The 20,789-nt window shown below is 38.5% G+C and overlaps 2 protein-coding genes across 2 annotated transcripts; both read right to left on the minus strand.

The window, feature by feature from the left end:
• Positions 1-1,401: 1,401 nt before the first annotated feature.
• On the minus strand, positions 1,402-2,888 carry LOC105973923 (uncharacterized). Its single transcript, XM_012998964.2, has one exon. It carries the CDS (start codon positions 2,674-2,676, stop codon positions 1,558-1,560), a length of 1,119 nt encoding a protein of 372 aa, XP_012854418.2. The 5' UTR covers positions 2,677-2,888; the 3' UTR covers positions 1,402-1,557.
• A 9,740-nt stretch (positions 2,889-12,628) lies between these two features.
• Positions 12,629-14,502, minus strand: LOC148771560 (uncharacterized). Its single transcript, XM_088815421.1, has one exon. The coding sequence runs from the start codon at positions 14,425-14,427 to the stop codon at positions 13,309-13,311; it is 1,119 nt and encodes a 372-aa protein (XP_088671547.1). The 5' UTR covers positions 14,428-14,502; the 3' UTR covers positions 12,629-13,308.
• Positions 14,503-20,789: the final 6,287 nt, after the last annotated feature.

Consider the following 20,789-nt stretch of genomic DNA (forward strand, 5'->3'; position numbering starts at 1 on the left):
ATTACAATTTTCAGTTTTTCAGAATATTTTTTGGTTGGAACTGGAAATATATGTAGAATTTTTGAAATTTTCAATTTCCGATTCAATTTTAATTTGCAAAAATTCTGATATTTTCAACGAACTTCGTGAAAAATAGTTACATATCGAATATATTTTGCTACTTTCAACATTTTCAATTGTGGTATTTATACAAAATTTTAGTAGTTCATATATTTCCTTTCTTTCTCTAAATTATTCAAAAATGAGCATTCACCCACAGAGATGTAGTTCATATATTTCCTTTCTTTCTTATGGGAAGTTATATAGTGGCCTTTTACTTTTTATTAATTATTTGCATTCCTGTTCTATATTGAAACTACAAGGGGTCATGTACAAAAAATCAAACAACATGGGAGTTGAGTGTTATTTATCTTAAAAAGAACTTACAAAATGTTTAAAAGCTTATAAGCTTTTCCAAAGTGTTTGGTAAAATTTTCGAAAAATATCTTAAAAGTTCAAACAATAAGCTATTGGAGAACAAATAAGAACGTTTTCACTCCACCTTTTTATTTAAGATCTTATAATTAGTAAAAATTATTTATAACGTCATTATTAAAACACTTTAAAATTAATTCTAAAAGCAGACGTAATAACTTATCAACTCTTAAAACAACTTATCAGATAATCAGTTGTTTAAAATAAGCTTAGCTAAACGGGCTAAACGGGCCCTTAAATATGCTGTTCAAAGATTCTTAAGGAGAACTTAAGCAGATTTCATTACTAATAAAAAAATGTGGAGTTCCACTGATTGCCTTGAGGATACCTGATTAACTTCGAACATCTATGTTGATAAAAGAAAGAAAGACACAGGAACTCGACCAATTATGAATTAATGACTCGATTTGCATCAAAATGGAACTTTGATAGTATTGCTGGGAAACGAAAAACGAAAGAAATTTTACAAAATGGTTCTGGGCGTGAAAATTAAAATTAGCAAGGCATGTCTTCGAACCGAAACATGCTTCAAAACAACAATTTTTAATTCGACATTCACGAATTAAAAATTACGAAGCCAAATTCTTACAAGATAAGGGCAAATTACAGCCACCCCGAGTTATGGTCAAATTACGAAAAACCCCCTCCTATTTGGGTAATTACAACCACCCATCAACTATGTATTATCTTACGAAAATACCCCTTCAGAGCTAAATTTAGGGATGTTAAATCGGTAAAACCGAACCGAAATTTCGGTATGCCAACATTTTATACCGTTTACAGAACTAAATATACGATTTGGTTTGGTAAATAACCGAATCATATAACTTTTATGTAAAAATATTTAAAAGGGGGGTAGCTGTAATTACCCAAACAAGAGGGGTTTTTTCGTAATTTGGCCATAGCTTAGGAGGGTGTCCGTAATTTGCCCTAAATTAAAATAAAAGATAGCCACAAGCATCAAGAAAGTACCTCTGTCTACCAGATTCAAATTTCCAATTAGCTTCGATCAAAGCTACAAATCGACCATTGACCGAGTGCTCGAGTTGACTTCCTAATAAGTTAATCCAAGTCCTTCGAAAATCAGCTTAACTCATCACCAACTTCATTTGTATAAGGAGCTACAAACTCGTTGAAGAAGGTGTCATTCGTCATTTTGCTAAGTATTGTAAGACAAGGCCACTTTTTAATTACACCCCGACTTTCCAAGATACCTAAAACTTCAAACCGCGGCGTATACCGCTTCTCGATGCTGTGCATAAGTAATTTAGGGTTTCTAACAAAGCACGACGCGTCGTACTTCCCGGTCGAAAGTACCACCTCTTTTACTTTCTTTATCTTATCCTCCGATACCGAAAACGCCTGAGGCATCTGCCGTACGGTTCTCAATATGTCATCTTCCGAAAATCCCAAAATATTTCGAAAGGCGTCCAATTTGAGTTCCCACGTCCCGTTTGTCATCGAACCAACAATCGCAACGGCATAAACAAACATTTTCGAACGCCTGTCGACCCCCATTTCATCGACCTTTTCGACACACCTCCTCACAATTTCTTGCTTAGAAATAAAAAATCTTGGGAGATATTTGAAAATTATAGTTATCTGCTCCGTGGATACGCCGCAGCGCTTCAAGAATATAACGTTCGGCACCATGTTCTTATTCAAATCCGTTAGAAGCAACCAACCGGATTTTCTTAAAACCTTGGTTACCTCTTCGTTGGATCCAAACATACCCCTCAACAAAGATAATGCGGGTACGACTTTATTATTCGTGCTCGAATGTAAAACCGCGGGCACTTTCGATATTATATCTGCAATGTCGTTGTCGGAAAACCCGACGTCTTTGAACGCATTGATTTTCGGCTGGATGGTTCTTTCGAGACTTGCGGACAGCAAACGAGGCCTGATTTTCAAGATCCTCTCCAATTGGGTATCGGTAAAGCCGACGCCTTTGAAGAATGAGATAATTGAATCCCAATTTTTCGGGATTCTCGGAAAAGCTAAAACAGAGGAAACGTGTGAAGCAACTACATGGGAGAGTTTATGTTTCTGCACTAAGAAATCATAAACCGCGGGGGTGTTCGGTTTACTGTAACTGGAGGTAGAGAAATAAAGCAGCGAAATTGAGAATGCAAATTGAGATGAAAAATTGTTCGGAGAAATGAAGGCTAGATTTTTGCGACGAAGTGCGTAACAGTTCATGGTGATTTAGTAACAAAAAAATACAATTTGAATCAGCGAACAGTGAAGACTCACTCGCCTACCTAAATCGAAGTGTCGGAGAGCATGAATTTGTTTTTCCGATTGAAAATTGGGCAGAATCGTTGCTCCGGTGAATTCAGAAAATTTTAGGGTTTTTCAATTTGGGAGATGTTCTTGTTATTTGAGAGCCGACCCGTTAGATTACGGGTAAATTTAAAAAAGCCTAGTGTAAACAACAGCCCCCTGATGTAAGGTTTATTTACAAAAAATGCCCTCATGTTTTCATAATTACTTCCACTCAAAATGTTGTAGCTTTCTTACGTTAACACCCTCTTGTAGGGGGTGAATGTAGGAAAATTACAAACTACAAGGGGCTGAATGTAATTTCTAGCATTACAATACGTACTCTTCTATTTCCATAGTATAGTTCTTATATAATATATATTATAGTTCACCTTATAACACGTTATCAGCACGAGCTTTTGCTCTACAACATTATAGGTTTGTAAAAATTGAATTTCTTTTTGTTGTAAATTTTTTTTACTTATTTAAGATGACCGGAATGGAAAAAAAAAATTCAAATCATTGATCTTACCGGCAGTAACTTTTTATCCTGGTGTTTAGCTATCAAATTACACCTCCAAAGACTAGATTTTGTGAAAGCCTTGGATTGTGTAGATATCAAGTAGGCAAACATAAAAGATGAGGCAAATGCTATGATTTTTATCCGCCATCATCTTTCCGAGGATTTGAAAGACGAATATATATATACAATTGAAAAGGCCATCATAAATATGGTAAAAACTCAAGGAGAGGTTTGATAACACCAAAGACTGTGATTCTCCCCCAGGCTCTATATTGGAAGCACCTAAGGGTGTAGGACTTCAAATCTGTTGCGGAAAATAATTCGGCACTATTTAAACTTGAATCCCAATTAGCCTGTGCGGAGTTAAAATATCTAACTATGATAAATTGGAGAAAACCTTCTTCACTATGCATGCCTCGAACTTGGTGCTCCAACAGCAATATAAGCAGCGCCAGTTTAAAATTTATTCGTAATTCATCTTTGTATTCCTCACAACAGAAAAAACAAATGAATTGTTGTTGAAAAATCATAATTTGCGAGTATGTGGGTCCCAAGCTGTGCCTAAAAGCACATGCTAATCAAAGTAGAATATGGGCTAATTTAGAGGTCGTGGGCGTAGATTTGGGCGTGGTGCCCGCAGAGGCGGTGGACGTGATCTCCTCAAGATATCAGAAATAATGACCGAGGTGGATATGAATATCCCGTCGAAATAATAGTACGGTCAGGCAGAGACAACCATTCAGGCAAATCGCGATAAAGGCAAGATGCCCGCAGAAAAAATTCCAAAAAATATGTGTACTAAATGTGGAATGACTGGACACTGGACAATGTTTGCAGAACTTCCCAACACCTGGTAAATTTGTACCAGGCTACAAAAGGAAACAAAGAAAACAGGCACATGCCATTGAGGCAGAAATACCACTTGTTGTTCTTGAAGCCAGCACATCTGGGAGCATGCTTGATCAAGATCCTGCTCCTCTCTTGAGTTATTAGATTTCTTTACAGACATTGACCCTCTTGTGTAAATTGCCAAATAAGCATCTCTTTTGGGTTATTTTGTACTCATTATGTATACTTTGTATATATCTCTCTCGGATGATGTAGTACCCCAGATTGAGCTATCTTATATGTTGATGTATCCATATACATATTTCCCTTGGATGTTGTTCCCGAGGTCGAGCTGATATTTTGATAATGTGGTATAAGTTTGTTATCATATATTTTACAAACAATACTACGATTTGGTATTAATTTTATGTATTTAATTCAAGCAAACATTGAGAACATGGACAAAAGAGAAATTTGCCCACTTGATTTACCCAGACTTGAATACTTAAGCTTATTGCCTTTTTATACAGGTCTAAAAAGCTTATAGTACAAGTGTTTAATTGTTGAATTGGTGTTTTCAGGTTGAATTGTTGATTTTTCGTATTTGAATTGGTGATTTTCGTATTTGAGTTGGTAGTTTTCGTAGTTGGATTGGAGAAATCAATCACAAAGATGAGATTTATGAAGAATTGTGCCGTGTTGAAGAGTTAGGGGACGAAAGTGAATTGAAGAAGATTGTGTTTTTGTAGTTTTATTCGCTCAAATCCACAATAGTTTTACTAGAATAATTGATTTCTTTATAATAGTTTTCGATAATTTTATAGTTGTTTTCATTTTTTTGTAGTTGATTTCATTTTTTTTATAGTTGATTTCGTTAAGGTAAGTTGTTTTTATTTCTGGTGAACTTGCTATTGTAAACCACTATTTTTTATAGTTGATTTCGTTAATTTTAGTTGATTTTATTTGGTAAACCTCATGTTTAAAACCACTATATTTCATAGTTGTTTTACAGTTTTCTTATAGTTGATTCGGAGAGAAAACGAACAAACAAATTTAGTTGTTTTCTGTAATTTTGTAGTTGATTCTTGAAAAAATTAACCAAAAAGAAAAATGAAATTGTTTTCTAGTAACTAGCGTGCGGCGCACAATGAACTGTTAGGGACTTAAATAGTTTTGACTAATTTTCATAGGGGGTTCTTGCTAATATTAGTAACACATGGGTTTTTTTAGCAATTAGAGATTGCACATGGATGGTTCTTGCAAAAAAACCCTCTAAATAATTAAGACTACCCTCTACATAACGCCCTTCTACATCGAATAAGTGCACATGTGTTGCACGTGTTTTATTAATTTTTCAATTTATTTCTTAATTTTGCATTGTACTTGCTCCAATGATGTCCATTATCCGTTTTGATAGGCAATTTCTTTGAAATGGTTATTTTTGCATGTGTGTATCTCGTTCAAACGCTTAGTTGTGGATTGATAAGTGTTTTAGTTAAATTAGTTTTTTGTTTTAAAAGTACTATTAATATTGCATTTTTAAACATATGATAAATTTGATATATTTTTTTTTAATTTCCACAACATCTTTGTGCCTCTTCCCTATGAAAAACTTAACCATTTGTCCGCTAGATTTTGTTTAACGAACACCCTACAGAAGATCCCTTACCCTCTTCCTCTCCGTCTCCACATGCAATTTGATTCATCCAGTTTTGCAGTGTTTAAGATTTGGACTCATAAATTCATTTTCTTTAATAAAAATCTTCAAACTCAATCCTTGAACTTCATATGTAATCAGTCAATCTTAGACATTGAGCATTGGAAATGACCGACTCAGGTGATAAGATCTTTTATATTACGTGCATTAACTACGAGTGAAATAATGAATAAACAGAAAAATAACAATAAAATAAAAAGACGTTCATATGTGCCAAAAAAAAGGCAGATAATATCATTATATAACCAGATCAACAACCTAACGATTATAAAATTTATCACATCATGTTGATATATATCTTGCTAATTAGCAAATATGTTCTATTAAAAACTCAAATATTAATAAAGTCTAAGCAAAAATTTAAACGACAATCAAGTATACATCAAAGTAGCAGCAGATTACTCATTTTCCTTGTTGAGTTTGACAGAAAGCAACACTTTCCTCTGTTTTTATTTTTCCAAACGTGAAGTGTTTCTTCATCATCAGAACTCGTGACGATATTTACTTAATTTCGTTCCACAACTTATCTCCATTCAGGCTCGGACTACTATTAGCTGTCTATTTTTTTTGATTGACTTGTAGTTCTTGAAGGGGCACAATTGAATCATTGGCCATGTTTTGTTGGTTTCCTGTTCGATAAGAACCGAATTAAGTAACAATGAAAATTCGGATATGAAGAATATACTTACCGGCCAGATGTTCAAAATGCTCAAGTGTCGATTGGGTATGTATCTTTGGTGAAGGTGATGCTGTTAAAAGTGGTATATATAGGATATCAGTTATTTGTGTGATTGAATGCATTTTTGCATATGCAACTTTTTTTGTGTGTGAATAATTTACAATTGTATGAAACCATTTTCCTTAAAGGGGTTTTTTGTTCATGAGATGAGTAATCCTTCGGTTACCTTGCGATTTAAATGATGAAGAAGGAGCTTAACAGAATTTGAAGATTGTAAACAAAGAGGGAAAATTGTTTTCTGATATGAAAGGGCCTCTTTGTTAGATGTAGAAGGGCGTTATTTAGACAGTAGCCTTATTTTTTTGGGGCTATTTCACAAAACTCCCTCGTTGTAATTCGGTAGAGTGATAACCCCAAATTCAAATTACATATTTGAGATAAATCCAAATAATTCAATAACCCAATATTACCCCTATAGTGGCACCTGGATTTATTAATCAGCCAAAACTTGAAAAATCACATATTACCACGTTGCCGAAACAACTCCTACAATTTCGTTGGCGACAACTGAATCTTCGGCGAAGCCCATTATAAATACCATTATTATCTCTGCAATTTTCGATACAACCGACCATGAAGAAATTCCCGGCAAGAAGTATGTGTTCTTTTTTTTTTTTACGATAATTTCAGATTCAAAACATCTACGGGAAAAAAAAAAGCGAAATTTTAATTCTGACTGTTGCAATTTTTTTAGGGGAACAGAAAGCCAATATGATGAACGGCATAAGGGCTTTAGATGCAGACACAAATTCCACTACAATTTTTATTGTTGATTTTTCGGAGCTCTTTTTTTTGGGGTTATCACTCTACCGAAATACAACGAGGGAGTTTTGTGAAATAGCCCCTCGTAGGATGTAGTTGATTATGCTCTTTGATAATTAAAATTGTTGTACTTAAAGATTGTATTACACTTCCAATACGGAAAATCAAGGTACTTCAATGTTTGTATTAGATCAATTCCACTATGTTATCAATAAAAATCCACTAATTTACATAGAATAGTTGTTTTTTAAAGTGAATTATTTGCTCAGAAAAAAGTGGGTTTCGGCAACAGTAATTTTGGATTCATGTCTTTCATGTAGTGTGTTCTTTTCAATATACATACATTACTTAGAATAGTTGTTCAAAGTGAATTATTTGCTTGAAAATTGTGGGTTTCAGCAACATGTTTTGGATTCATGTCTTGTATGTTGTTTATTCTTTTTAAACATGAAAACCACTATGTATAAACAGCTATATAAACATGAAAATCACTATGTATAAACAACTATATAAACATGAAAACCACTCTTTATAAACAAGTAAACAACTATATAAACATGAAATCACCCTGTATAAGCAACTATATAAACATGAAAACCACTCTGTATAAACAACTATATAAATATGAAAACCACTTTGTATAAGCAACTATATAAACATGAAAACCACTATGTATAAACATCAATATAAACATGAAAATCGCTCTGTATAATTAACAAAAACCACTATATAATTAACGAAAACCGCTATATAATTAACGAACCATTACAAAAAATCCACTATAAAATTATCAAAAACCACTATATAATTAAAATACTCAATTGCAAAAATCCATCACAGATATATCAAAATCCACTATGTAAATAACGTAACCCACTAAAAAACTCTACTACAAACTATCAAACTATAAATTCTAACAAGCCGACTATGAAACAACCATCTTCTCTCTCATGAACGAGCATACTCAATGTAATCTTCTTCTTCTTATTGTTACATTTCTCAAGCCTCATCCACCTAGTCATCTCCTTCATGTTCACTCCACCTGCTCAAGAAACAAAAAATACTATTCAATGTGCTGGGAGAGGAAAATCAAAATTTATCAAAATAATATTTTAGAATTTCTTTCTAAATAAACCACTTTGACTTATAAAATCAATAATATAAGTTTGGGGTCGGGATTACCATCACTTCAAATAAAGACGAAGAAAGAGTTCCTACAAAATTTTACAATTATAATTACTTTTATATACTTCATATAGTTGATTAATTCTATTGACGGCCATTTTATTTTTCTTTTTCAATAAAAATCCAAAAAGAAAAGAAAACAAAAATTACATAAAAAATTCCCACCCGAGGAAAATGCAACAAAACTTTGCGGGGTTTTAATAGAATTCAGAATCAATTTTTTTATTTTATAACTACACGCCACTTGTATGAGATTACCTCAGATGAAGTATTCGTTGGCTTCAGATCTGAAAAAAAACAGATCTGGCGAGGCAATAAACACAAGATGGTGACGCGTTGGTGGTGGATTAAACAGAATGTTGAGGAAAAGTTTGCACGTGGCGGCGGTTCGTTGATGAATAATTCCTCAGATCTCGCGTACTTCTTCGTTGCTAGCGGCGGAGGCAACAAAGGTGGTGGTGGAGACAGATCAGTAACACTTCCCGGTGGCGGTGAAGATTTTTTTATTGGAGGCAGAGATGAATAACTAGGGTTTCGAGAGATATGACAGAGAATAAAATGGTTGGGGTTTTTTTTTTTTTTTCGATAATTAAAATGGTTGGGGTTATGAAACGTGAAGTTAAAAGAAATATATCGAAGAAGAAAAAAATGTGGATAGGGGTAAAATAGGTGTTTCAAATGGAATGGGGCTATTACTAAAAGGGTTTTTTTTTTTGGATTTATCCAAAGACAACTTGTAAATGAGGGGGGTTTCCCTAATAATCCCTATTTTTTTAGAGTAGTATTGAGAAGCTCAACGTTATAAGTTTTTAATGAGTTAATGAGGGGTTTTCATATAGGTTAGTGGAGAATCGGCATAGGTAGTAGTTTTTTTTTTCATTTATTTTTCTAATATATATCCAAAAAAGAATTTGGTTGGAGAAAATATAATGAAACTTTCGCCTATAATTAATTATTTTTAAATCTATTTCTATCAAAAAACAATTAGGTTGGAGGAAATATAATTAAATAATGATCTGTAGTTGAATCAGAATATGCCCTTTTGTAAATGAGAAAAAATTAAAAAATGTTATAAACTAATTAGTTGTACGTAGTGGCAAATGTTGGAGAAAATATAATCAAATGGCCTTTAATTGTATCACGATATCCTTTTCTTAGGAAAAATAGTATTTGAGAAAATGTTAAACTAATTAATTTTGTACATCATGGGAACTACTAAACTTATTTTGTTTATCTTACAAATACAAATTGAATAGGTATAAGTTATTTTTTTGCCCCCGAAATGTCATTTGAATACTAGCTATGTAAAACGATACTTTTGGACTATCAAAAAATGGAAGACACCTCCATATCAATCCCACTTTTATAAGTTGTGTAGAAAAGGAGTCACTCTATGGTGACCCTTTAAGAAAAGACAGGATTTTAGGGAGCGTTACTACAAAAATCTACAAAGCAGAATCTATTTAGCTCCGTTTTCTGATTTCTATCATTTGAATCTATTAGTACACTTCCTCTTCGTGTTCCTGCCTTCTCCTACTTGCTCTCCAAGATGGAATTAAAGAATCTTTATCTTCCATCTTGAGGAGGAAGTACTCGACCATATTCTAATATTTGCAGCTCCTATGTGGAAATTTCAACTTCAATTAGGGTTGATTTTTATCCTAGCCCGCTACCCTAACCGGCCGTTGAGTCACCATGATTTATGAAATTCATCCATCAAATACTTGTCGGCCCAAGATATGGGGGTCCTGGGGGGCGAGAAATTTCGCCTTTTGGTGCAAGTATTCGAATATAGTCTTAGTTTTATTTTTGTGTTTTATTTATTTTTGTATAGTAAGCCTTATGTTTTAAACGCGCTTATACATTCTCTTATTTTTTAAACGCGCTTACACATTCTCGCTCCTTATGTAACTTACTTTTCACATTAATCATAGTTTTCTTTTCATCCTTTATTTTTCGTCTCTCAATCTCCTTTCTTCTCCCCATTAGTGGCTAATTCTCTCGATATCAAGAAGAGATGGAGAAGAGGGAAGAAAGAAAGGACGCAACGATTTTACAAAGCATTTTCTGTTTTTTCCTGGGGTGGAGAAAACATATTTTCTATTTTTAATTCAAATTAGTTTACTGTTGAGTGTAGATACTACACTCAATACGTTTACATTACGTGGATCTTTTGTTTAGATTTAATTATATTTGTGCTTTAATTGATTGATTTTGTGTTTTATAGGTGAAAAACGAGAATTATGTGTCAAAAATCAAAAAGAAAGGAAAAAGTTGCAAATAAGGAAACAAATCAAATTGGAAAAAGGAATCTCGCCACAGTTTTGACAGTGTCCACAATTTCGAGCATATCTCTCTCATACGAACTCCGAATTAGGTGATTTTGACGGCATTGGAAAGCTAATTTCAAGGGCTACAATTCTCGTTGGACAACGTTGTACACCCTTGGACAACTCCTTGGGCAACGTTGTACACCCTCTCTATTGTTCTGAAATCCTAAACATATTTCATAGGAATTTAAAAAAAAAAAAAAAAAAGAAGTTCTAAATATTATTTTAGTTAAAAAACTTATTGGGTTCGGTTTCAAGTCGGAGCAAATCTCAAATGCTAACATACTTGACGGGTCAGGTCACGAATTTTAACAAGTTACGCCCCATTGTCATCCAGCCATCCTGTAAGCTCCATTGAAATTCCCACTTTAAATACAATATAAAAATTTCAAGAATTATTATAATTTTCATAAAGCACAAAAATGTAATCTTTCAGGTCGAATTTTTTTAGTTTTGTCCTGACAAAATTCCAAGATCCGAACAATATTAGGAGAAACGAAATACAAGTAACATGAAACGAGCAACAGTTAATCTTAGCCCTTCAATCAAAAGGTTACACCAGATATATGGGCTTCAACCAAAAATACACAATCATAAAGTACCTATTTTTCTTCGGTTAGCTTCAACGTGCGGTACAACACCACTTGACCATTCATTCAAATGCTTCAAGCACATGTTTTACGATTCTTATTTTTCCCTTTTGCCAATAACTGATTGCGATGTAGAGTTGGCCGAATGTTCATTCAAATAAGGGCCAATAAATTCTCAATGCTGCAAGCAAGAGACAATTCGAAAACTTTCCAATTTTGGAACACTTTTTCTCATTATGATTTCCAAAATTACAATTTTCAGTTTTTCAAAATATTTTTGGGTTGGAACTGGAAATATATGTAGAATTTTTGAAATTTTCAATTTCCGATCCAATTTCGATTTGCGAAAAATTCTGATATTTTCAACGAACTTCGTGAAAAATAGTTAAATATCGAATATATTTTGCTACTTTCAACATTTTCAATTGTGGTATTTATACAAAATTTTAGTAGTTCATATATTTCGTTTCTTTCTCTAACTTATTCAAAAAATGAGCATTCACCAACAGAGATGTAGTTCATATATTTCCTTTCTTTCTTATGGGAAGTTATATCGTGGACTGGCCTTTTACGTTTTATTAATTATTTGCGTTCCTGTTCTATATTGAAACTACAAGGGGTCATGTACAAAAAATCAAACCAAATGGGAGTTAAGTGTTATTTATCTTAAAAATAACCTACAAAATGTTTAAAAGCTTATAAGCTTTTCCAAAGTGTTTGGTAAAATTTTCGAAAAATTACTTATAAGTTGAAACAATAAGCTATTGGAGAGCAAATAAGAACGTTTTTTAAAAATATCTCTACTCCACCTTTTATTTAAGATCTTATAATGAGTAAAGATTATTTATAACGTCATTGTTAAAACACTTTAAAAATTAATTCTAAAAGCAAGACGTAATAACTTATCAACTCTTAAAACAACTTATCAGATGTAAGAAATTATCAGTTGTTTAAAATAAGCTTAGCCAAACGGGCCCTTAAGTATGCTGTTCAAAGATTCTTAAGAGAAACTTAAGCAGATTTCATTAGTAATAGAAAAATGTGGAGTTCCAGTGATTGCCTTGAGGATACCTGATTAACCATTAAAACTCCGAACATCTATGTCGATAAAAGAAAGAAAGACACTAGATCTAGACCAATTATGAATTAATGACTCGATTTGCATCAAAATGGAACCTTGAATAATATTACTAGGAAACGAAAAAACGAAAGAAATTTTACAAAATGGTTCTGGAAAGAAAGAAACAGAAATCTATATCACGTTGCCTAGGAATGTTACTCAGACCAACCGACGTAAAAATTAAAATTAGCAAGGCATGTCTTCGACCCGAAACATGCTTCAAAACAACAATTATTAATTTGACATTCACGAATTAAAAAATACGAAGCCAAATTCTTACAAGATAAGGGCAAATTATGGCCACCCCCGAGTTATGGTCAATTTACGAAAACCCCCTCCTGTTTGAGTAATTACAACCACCCCTCAACTATATATTATCTTATGAAAATACCCCTCCAGAGGTAAATTTAGGGATGTTAAATCGGTAAAACCGAACCGAAATTTCGGTACGCCAACATTTCATACCGTTTACCGAACTGAATAAACAATTTGGTTCGTTAATAACCAAATTACATAAATTTTATGTAAAAATATTTAAAAGGAGGGGTAGCTGTAATTACCCAAACAAGAGGGGTTTTTTCGTAACTTGACCATACCTCAGGAGGGTGGCCGTAATTTGCCATAAATAAAAAATACAAGATAGCCACAAGCATCAAGAAAGTACCTCTGTCTACCGGACTCCAATTTCCAATTAGCTTTGATCAAAGCTACAAACCAACCATTGACCGAGTGCTCGAGTTGACTTCCTAATAAGTTAATCCAAGTCCTTCGAAAATCAGCTTAACTCATCACCAACTTCATTTGTATAAGGAGCTACAAACTCGTCGAAGAAGGTGTCATCCGTCATTTTGCTAAGTATTGTAAGACAGGGCCACTTTTTAATTACACCCCGACTTTCCAAGATACCTAAAGCTTCAAACCGTGGCTTATACCGCTTCTCGATGCTGTACATAAGTAATTTAGGGTTTCTAACAAAGCACGACGTGTCGTACTTCCCGGTCGAAAGTACCACCTCTTTTACTTTCTTTATCTTATCCTCCGATACCGAAAACGTCTGAGGCATCTGCCGTACGGTTCTCAATATGTCATCTTCCGAAAATCCCAAAATATTTCGAAACGCATCCAATTTGAGTTCCCACGTCCCGTTTGTCATCGAACCAACAATCGCAACGGCGTAAACAAACATTTTCGAACGCCTGTCGACCCCCATTTCATCGACCTTTTCGACACATCTCCTCACAACTTCTTGCTTAAAAATAAAAAATCTCGGGAGATATTTGAAAATCATAGTTATCTGTTCGGTGGATACGCCGCAGCTTTTCAAGAATATAACGTTCGGCACCATGTTCTTATTCAGATCTGTTATAAGCAACCAACCGGATTTTCTTAAAACCTTGGTTACCTCTTCGTTGGATCCAAACATACCCCTCAACAAAGATAATGCCGGTACAACTTTATTATTCGTGCTCGAATGTAAAACCGCGGGTACTTTCGATATTATATCTGCAATGTCTTTGTCGGAAAACCCGACGTCTTTGAAAGCAGCGATTTTCGGCTGGATGGTTCTTTCGAGACTTGCCGACAGCAAACGAGGCCTGATTTTCAAGATCCTCTCCAATTGGGTATCGGTCAAGCCGACGCCTTTGAAGAATGAAATAACTGAATCCCAATTTTTCGGGATTTTCGGAAAAGCTAAAACAGAGGAAACGTGTGAAGCAACTACATGGGAGAGTTTATGTTTCTGCACTAAGAAATCATAAACCGCGGGGGTGTTCGGTTTACTGTAACTGGAGGTAGAGAAATAAAGCAGCGAAATTGAGAATGCAAATTGAGATGAAAAATTGTTCGGAGAAATGAAGGCTAGATTTTTGCGACGAAGTGCGTAACAGTTCATGGTGATTTAGTAACAAAAAAATACAATTTGAATCAGCGAACAGTGAAAACTCACTCGCCTACCGAAATCGAAGTGTCGGAGTCCCGATTGAAAATTGCGCAGAATCGTTGCTCCGGTGAATTCAGAAAATGTTAGGGTTTTTCAATTTGGGAGATGGTCTTGTTATTTGAGACCCGACCCATTAGATTACGGGTATGATATGGGCTCGTTTGACAATTAACAAATAAGCATAAGCCCATTAGGGTAAGCCCAATGCGATAGGCCCATAATGAAGAACCCATGATGACTTAGTTCGGTACTATGACCGAAGTCGTCGTATGGCGCGAACCTCGGAACCTCGTGGGAGTACCTTCACTCGCCAGCCCAATACCAAAACGGGGTAAGGCGAGCCCAGGGCAATACAGGCCCAAGATACATGACTTGGGGGAAAAGAGAAACCCTAAAAAAGGAAAGCCTTGGAGGCCAAGCTCTCCTCATCTATAAATAAGAGAATCAACATACGCACACACACGAGAAAAATATACACTAGTCACTGTTACATTGCATACACGTTTTTCCTCTATTCCGATCACTGACTTGATCGTTGGAGCTTTCCCGCCGGGAACCCCTCCCGGCGTTGCAGGTTTATCCACCGGAGTACTGACGGAACTGGCTTAAGGAAGACGAAGACCTACGGACCAAATTAAGTGGCGCCGTCTGTGGGAAAACCTTTATAAGTTTGGAGCACAATTTCCAGGAAAAACACCAGATCTGCCCCTGGAAATCCAGATCTGAGTTAAGAACGTAGAGAAGAAATGGAAGAAGAAGGCACGATTACCCGAAACCTACAAAGGGAGCTGGATGCAGCAGCTCGTGACACAACTGGTGCTGATCCATCGTCCGTTCAGAAAGATAAGTCGGGGTGTAGCTTCCTTACACCTGAAAAGGAGGGTCGGATCCCTTTCACCCCAAGCAGCCCCTCTTTCGAGTTTCAGGATGGCGGAGCTGCTTCAAGAAGGCCAGCCTCAACCCCCGCTCAGGCTCCCAATGAGCGTACATATACCCGGGACGAGGTGGAAACCATGATTACCGCGGCCATCCGAAACTACACCCAAAATTTACCTCACGATAACCGACTCAGGAGAGATCCCAGACGTTCTCCGAACGAAGGACGAGCTGAGGACGAGGGCGATAGTTATTCGGAGAACCGAAGGGGTAATAGTCAGGGCGTTAGAACAGAAGTCGACAGTTTAAGACGCGACATAGATGAGTTGAAGGCCTTGCGAAGTGGGCCAGCGCGAGATCTCGTAAGATCTAGCCCTTTCGCTAGTTATCTCGATGGCGACCCTATACCGGCTAACTACCGACCGATCTTGTTTGAGTACAACGGCACGTCAGATCCAGCTGAACACTTGAGTCGGTTTAACAACACTGCCTCACTTCACCAGCTCACAGAAGGGGTGAAGTGCCGTGCCTTTGTCACCACTCTAGCAGGTCCGGCCCAAGCATGGTTCGGTCTGTTACCTGCCGGAACCATCCGATCTTTTGAACAACTTGCCAAAGCTTTCATGAACCAGTTCGCTAGCTCGAAGAAGTGTAAGAAGACCTCTCTGTCACTATTCAGCGTTCGTCAGAAAGAGAAAGAAAGCCTCAGGAGTTACATCAAACGGTTTACCTCGGCCACCCTAGAAGTCCCGACTACCAGTGACGAGGTGCTCATGGCGGCCCTTTCACAAGGGTTAAGAGATGATGAATTTTTCCGAGCTCTAGCGCTGGAGCCATCACCTGATTTCGATAATTTGTTAGAAAGGGCATCTAGGTTCATTAACTTAGAAGAAGCCCGCCAACAGAAAGTAGAAGAATCTCACCAAGTCACGAGCGTGCGGGTCAGCGAAGCGAAGAGAGGCAAGGAGTCCATGTTACCTCGCAGGGATGTCAATGTTCCCAGTCGGAGCATCGCCCCGGATGCTAAAGGATCTCGATTTCAGTCATACAAGCCCCTTACAGCTCCTCTATCCCAGGTACTGTACTCAATCGAGAAGAGAGCCGATCTTCGGTGGCCTCGAACCGCCCGCGGAGCCCCCCGACGAGACCCTACACTGGGAACCTTTTGTCGTTTCCATAATGAGTATGGACATACGACAGACGATTGTGCACATTTAAAAGACGAAGTGGAACGTCTCATCAGAGACAATAAGATCGGAGAATTTGTGAAGATAGACCCACCTCGTGGGCAAAAGCGTGAGGCCCAGTTCGGAAACCCGCCACGAGCGCCGCCCCCACCGCCAGCACCGAAAAGAGGGTACATTCAGATGATTTCGGGAGGTCCTACGGGAGGAGATACTCACCGGGCTAGGAGACGCCATCTCGGCAGCCTCAAAAATAATCATGAAGTTTGCCAAATCTCTACACCGAAGTATCGTCAATACCCCACTATCTCGTTTGGTCCTGAAGATGAAGCGGACCTAGATGATCTCCATTGTGACCCTCTCCTCATCACGATTAACGTTGGGGGGTACGACGTCGCTCGCGCTTTCGTTGATCCAGGAAGTTCGGTGGATGTCATATCCTACGAGTGTTTCCTGCAAATGGAGCTTGACCTCCCGATCTTCCCGGTCACCACGGCGATATTCGGATTCACGGGGGGATCCCTGACGCCGGTTAGACAAGTTAAAATCCCTGTCACTATAGGAATGCCACCTCGAACACGCACTCAAACTGTCAATTTCGTCATTGTCGAAGGATCACCAACCGCGTATAATATTGTGATAGGGCGACCGATGTTACATACCTTTCGGGCGGTCCCTTCGACCATTCACCAAAAGCTTAAGTTTCCAATTGATGGAATGGTGGGAGAGGTCAGGGGCGATCAAGCCCAGTCGAGATCATGTTATGTCGAGATGGTTAAGATAGCAGAGAAGGGGCGACGTGACACTCTCACCAAAGAAGATTTGGGGGACGAGAAACGCCCCCGAATTGACCCCGAAGATAAGGTTAATCACGTACAACCTATGGACGAATTGATGATGATTGACCTCGTCCCCGGTATGATGAAACAAACCCGGATAAGCAAGGATTTAGAACCATCTCTCCGAGACGAGCTGATAGCGTTACTACGATCTAATGAAGACATCTTCGCATGGCAACCAAGTGACCTAACCGGTATCTCACCTCGTACTGTTGTGCACCGGCTCAATTTGCGACCTGAGTGTAGACCCGTCAAACAAAAACGACGGCACTTCGGTACCGAAAAGGACGAAATCATACACAAGGAGGTCCAGCGACTTCTGGACATCGGACATATCAGGGAAATCCAATTCCCCACATGGCTATCCAATGCAGTTTTAGTGCAAAAAGCCAACGGCCAGTGGCGAATGTGCATCGACTTCAGGGACTTAAACAAGGCTTGCCCAAAGGACGATTATCCCTTACCTCGCATAGATCAACTTGTAGATGCCACTGCCGGCTGCGAACTGCTTAGTATGATGGATGCTTCGCAGGGATATCACCAGATTCCGTTGGACGAGAAGGATCAGCCGGCAGTAAGTTTTGTCACGGCCACGGGCACTTACTGCTACGTGGTAATGCCTTTCGGTTTGAAAAATGCAGGGGCCACATATCAGCGATTGATGGATAGAATGTTTCGGGCTCAACTCGGACGCAACATCGAAGTCTACGTTGACGACATGTTAGTTAAAAGCAAAAGGCGTTCTACACACCTCGCAGATCTAGCCGAGACCTTTGCCACCCTTCGTCTACATGGAATGAAATTGAACCCCGCGAAATGCGCATTCGCAGTACAAGCTGGAAAGTTTCTGGGATATGTCGTTAATCGAGAAGGTATTAAGGTGAACCAGGATAAGGTTGAGGCCGTGCTCCAGATGACACCCCCTCGCTCCATCAAAGAAGTTCAATCCTTAGCAGGAAAGGTGGTAGCCCTAGCCCGGTTTATATCACGGATGGCTGATAAGAGTCTACCTTTCTTTAAAATATTGAGGAAAACGGCTCAGTTCGAATGGACTAACGAGTGTCAGCTCGCATTCGAGGCATTAAAACGATCCCTCACTTGTCTGCCGATTCTCAGCACTCCCGAAAAGGGCGAAACTCTGTTCGTATACCTATCGGTAGGTGACGAATCAATCAGCTCGGTCTTATTCAAAGAGGTGAATAACCAGCAAAAGCCGATCTACTATACTAGTAAAATCCTGACTACGTCGGAAAGCAGATATTCTGAAGTCGAAAAAATAGCGTATGCTCTGGTCCTTACCACGCGACGACTCCGGCCTTACTTCCTGTCGCATACCATGATAATCCGTACAAGTTTACCACTTCGGCAAACCCTGGGCCAACCTACTGCGTCAGGACGAATTGTTAAATGGGCCATCGAATTAGGACAGTACGAGATCCAGTATCAACCCCGCACCTCGGTCAAAGGACAGGCGCTGGTAGATTTCATCCGGGAGACTACTCGAATACCAATCGAGAAAGAGTGGAAAATTTACGTAGATGGGTCATCTACAGCAACAGGAGCAGGGGCAGGAATAATAGTCATCGATCCCACAGGAACGGAGGTCGAGTTTGCCGTCCGATTACCTCGAGTTTCCAATAATGAAGCAGAGTACGAAGCCTTCATCCGCGGTATGGAGATCGCTCAGGAGCTCGGAGCGCGAGTGGTGCGGATATACTCTGACTCGCAATTGGTGATACACCAACTAGAGGGGGATTACGAAGTAAAAAATGATAGAATGAAGGGGTATGTGAATAAAGCTCGAGCAGTGCAAGAAACCTTCGAAGCTTGCACAGTGCATCAACTACCGAGGAACGATAACCAACGGGCCGACTTCCTCGCTAAAATCGGGTCGTCAGTCGCTGACTGTGTTGAAAGGAAAATCACTATCCTCATTGCCCCTACCCCGACATCGGGAGTCATGTTGATCGATGAAGAGCCGGACTGGAGAACACCTCTGTTCAAGTATTTCAGAGGAGAGCGAACTGGCACAAAAAGGGAACAAAATCGATTGGCGTATAAAGCGAGGCACTTTTACGTGCGGCACGAGGTGTTATATAAAAGGAATTTCGCTACAATCGATGCGAGATGTTTGGGAAAGCAGGAGGCTGAACACGTCCTTGACGAAGCACACCGAGGTGGTTGCGGTGAGCACGGAGGAGCTCGGGCCCTCATACAAAAGTTATATCGGGCAGGGTATTATTGGCCCGGTATGAAAGAAGACACACACCGATACGTTCAACACTGCGCACAATGCCAAAAATATGCCCCCCTTATCCATAAACCGGGGGAAGAGATGATTACCATGAGTGCCCCATGTCCCTTTGCTCAATGGGGGATTGACCTAGTGGGACCATTCCCTCAAACCACTGGCCGGAAAAAGTTCATCATCGTTGCGGTAGACTACTTCACTAAATGGGTCGAAGCTGAGGCCTTATCAAAAATATCAGAGGACGAGGTCATGCACTTCGTCTGGAAGAATATCTGTTGTCGGTTTGGTCTGCCTAGAAGCATCGTATCGGACAACGGCACTCAGTTCAACGGCAAGAAAATTCGTGCATGGTGCGAGGAAATGAAGATAACACAGAAATTCGTGGCGGTAGCACATCCCCAGGCTAATGGTCAAGTCGAATCCACAAACCGGACCATTGTCAACGGTTTGAAGAAGAGACTGGACGAGTTAGGGGGAAGTTGGGTAGACGAACTGCCCTCAGTCCTTTGGTCTTACCGGACAACAGTCAAAGCAGCTACTGGCGAGACGCCATTTCGGTTAACTTACGGAACCGATGCTGTTATCCCGGTCGAGGTGGCAATGGACACACTCCGCATCGCCACATTTGATGAAAGGACAAACGATGATGCCCTGAGGACACAGCTGGATGAGGTTTTTGACCTACGAGAAGCGGCGTATCTACACATGGAACGAAGTAAGAACCTGATCAAGGCTCGATACGATCAAGGGGTACGGTCTCGTTCATTCCAGATCGGTGATCTCGTCCTGCGACGAGCTGACGCACTAAAGCACACAGGAAAGTTAGAGGCCAATTGGGAAGGACCATACACGGTCACAAAATGTTTGGCTGGTGGAGGATATGAGTTGGCAGACGTAGAAGGAAAACCATTGCCACGAGCATGGAATGTCATCCATTTGAAACGCTTCTTCGCGTAAAAAAAAAAAAAAAAAAAAAAAAAAAAAAAAAAAAAAAAAAAAAGAGAGAGAAAGGAGATCGAGGCAATTAAGTCAGCGAAATCGAGACACACCTTGTACAGGCAAAACAACCATTAATAAACATCCATTTTCCGATCTGGGCTAGGCCCCGTGGTTTTTTCTCTCCTTATTTGGAGGGTTTCCACGTTAAAAAATCCTTGTGTTATT

This window comes from Erythranthe guttata, chromosome 3 (assembly GCF_056151865.1).
Source record: "Erythranthe guttata isolate IM_541 chromosome 3, IM_541, whole genome shotgun sequence".
NCBI lineage: Eukaryota > Viridiplantae > Streptophyta > Magnoliopsida > Lamiales > Phrymaceae > Erythranthe > Erythranthe guttata.

Bases quoted from the DNA above. Each gene is read 5' to 3' on its own strand.
- LOC105973923 (XM_012998964.2), bottom strand. From the start codon at position 2,676: ATGAACTGTTACGCACTTCGTCGCAAAAATCTAGCCTTCATTTCTCCG.
- LOC148771560 (XM_088815421.1), bottom strand. From the start codon at position 14,427: ATGAACTGTTACGCACTTCGTCGCAAAAATCTAGCCTTCATTTCTCCG.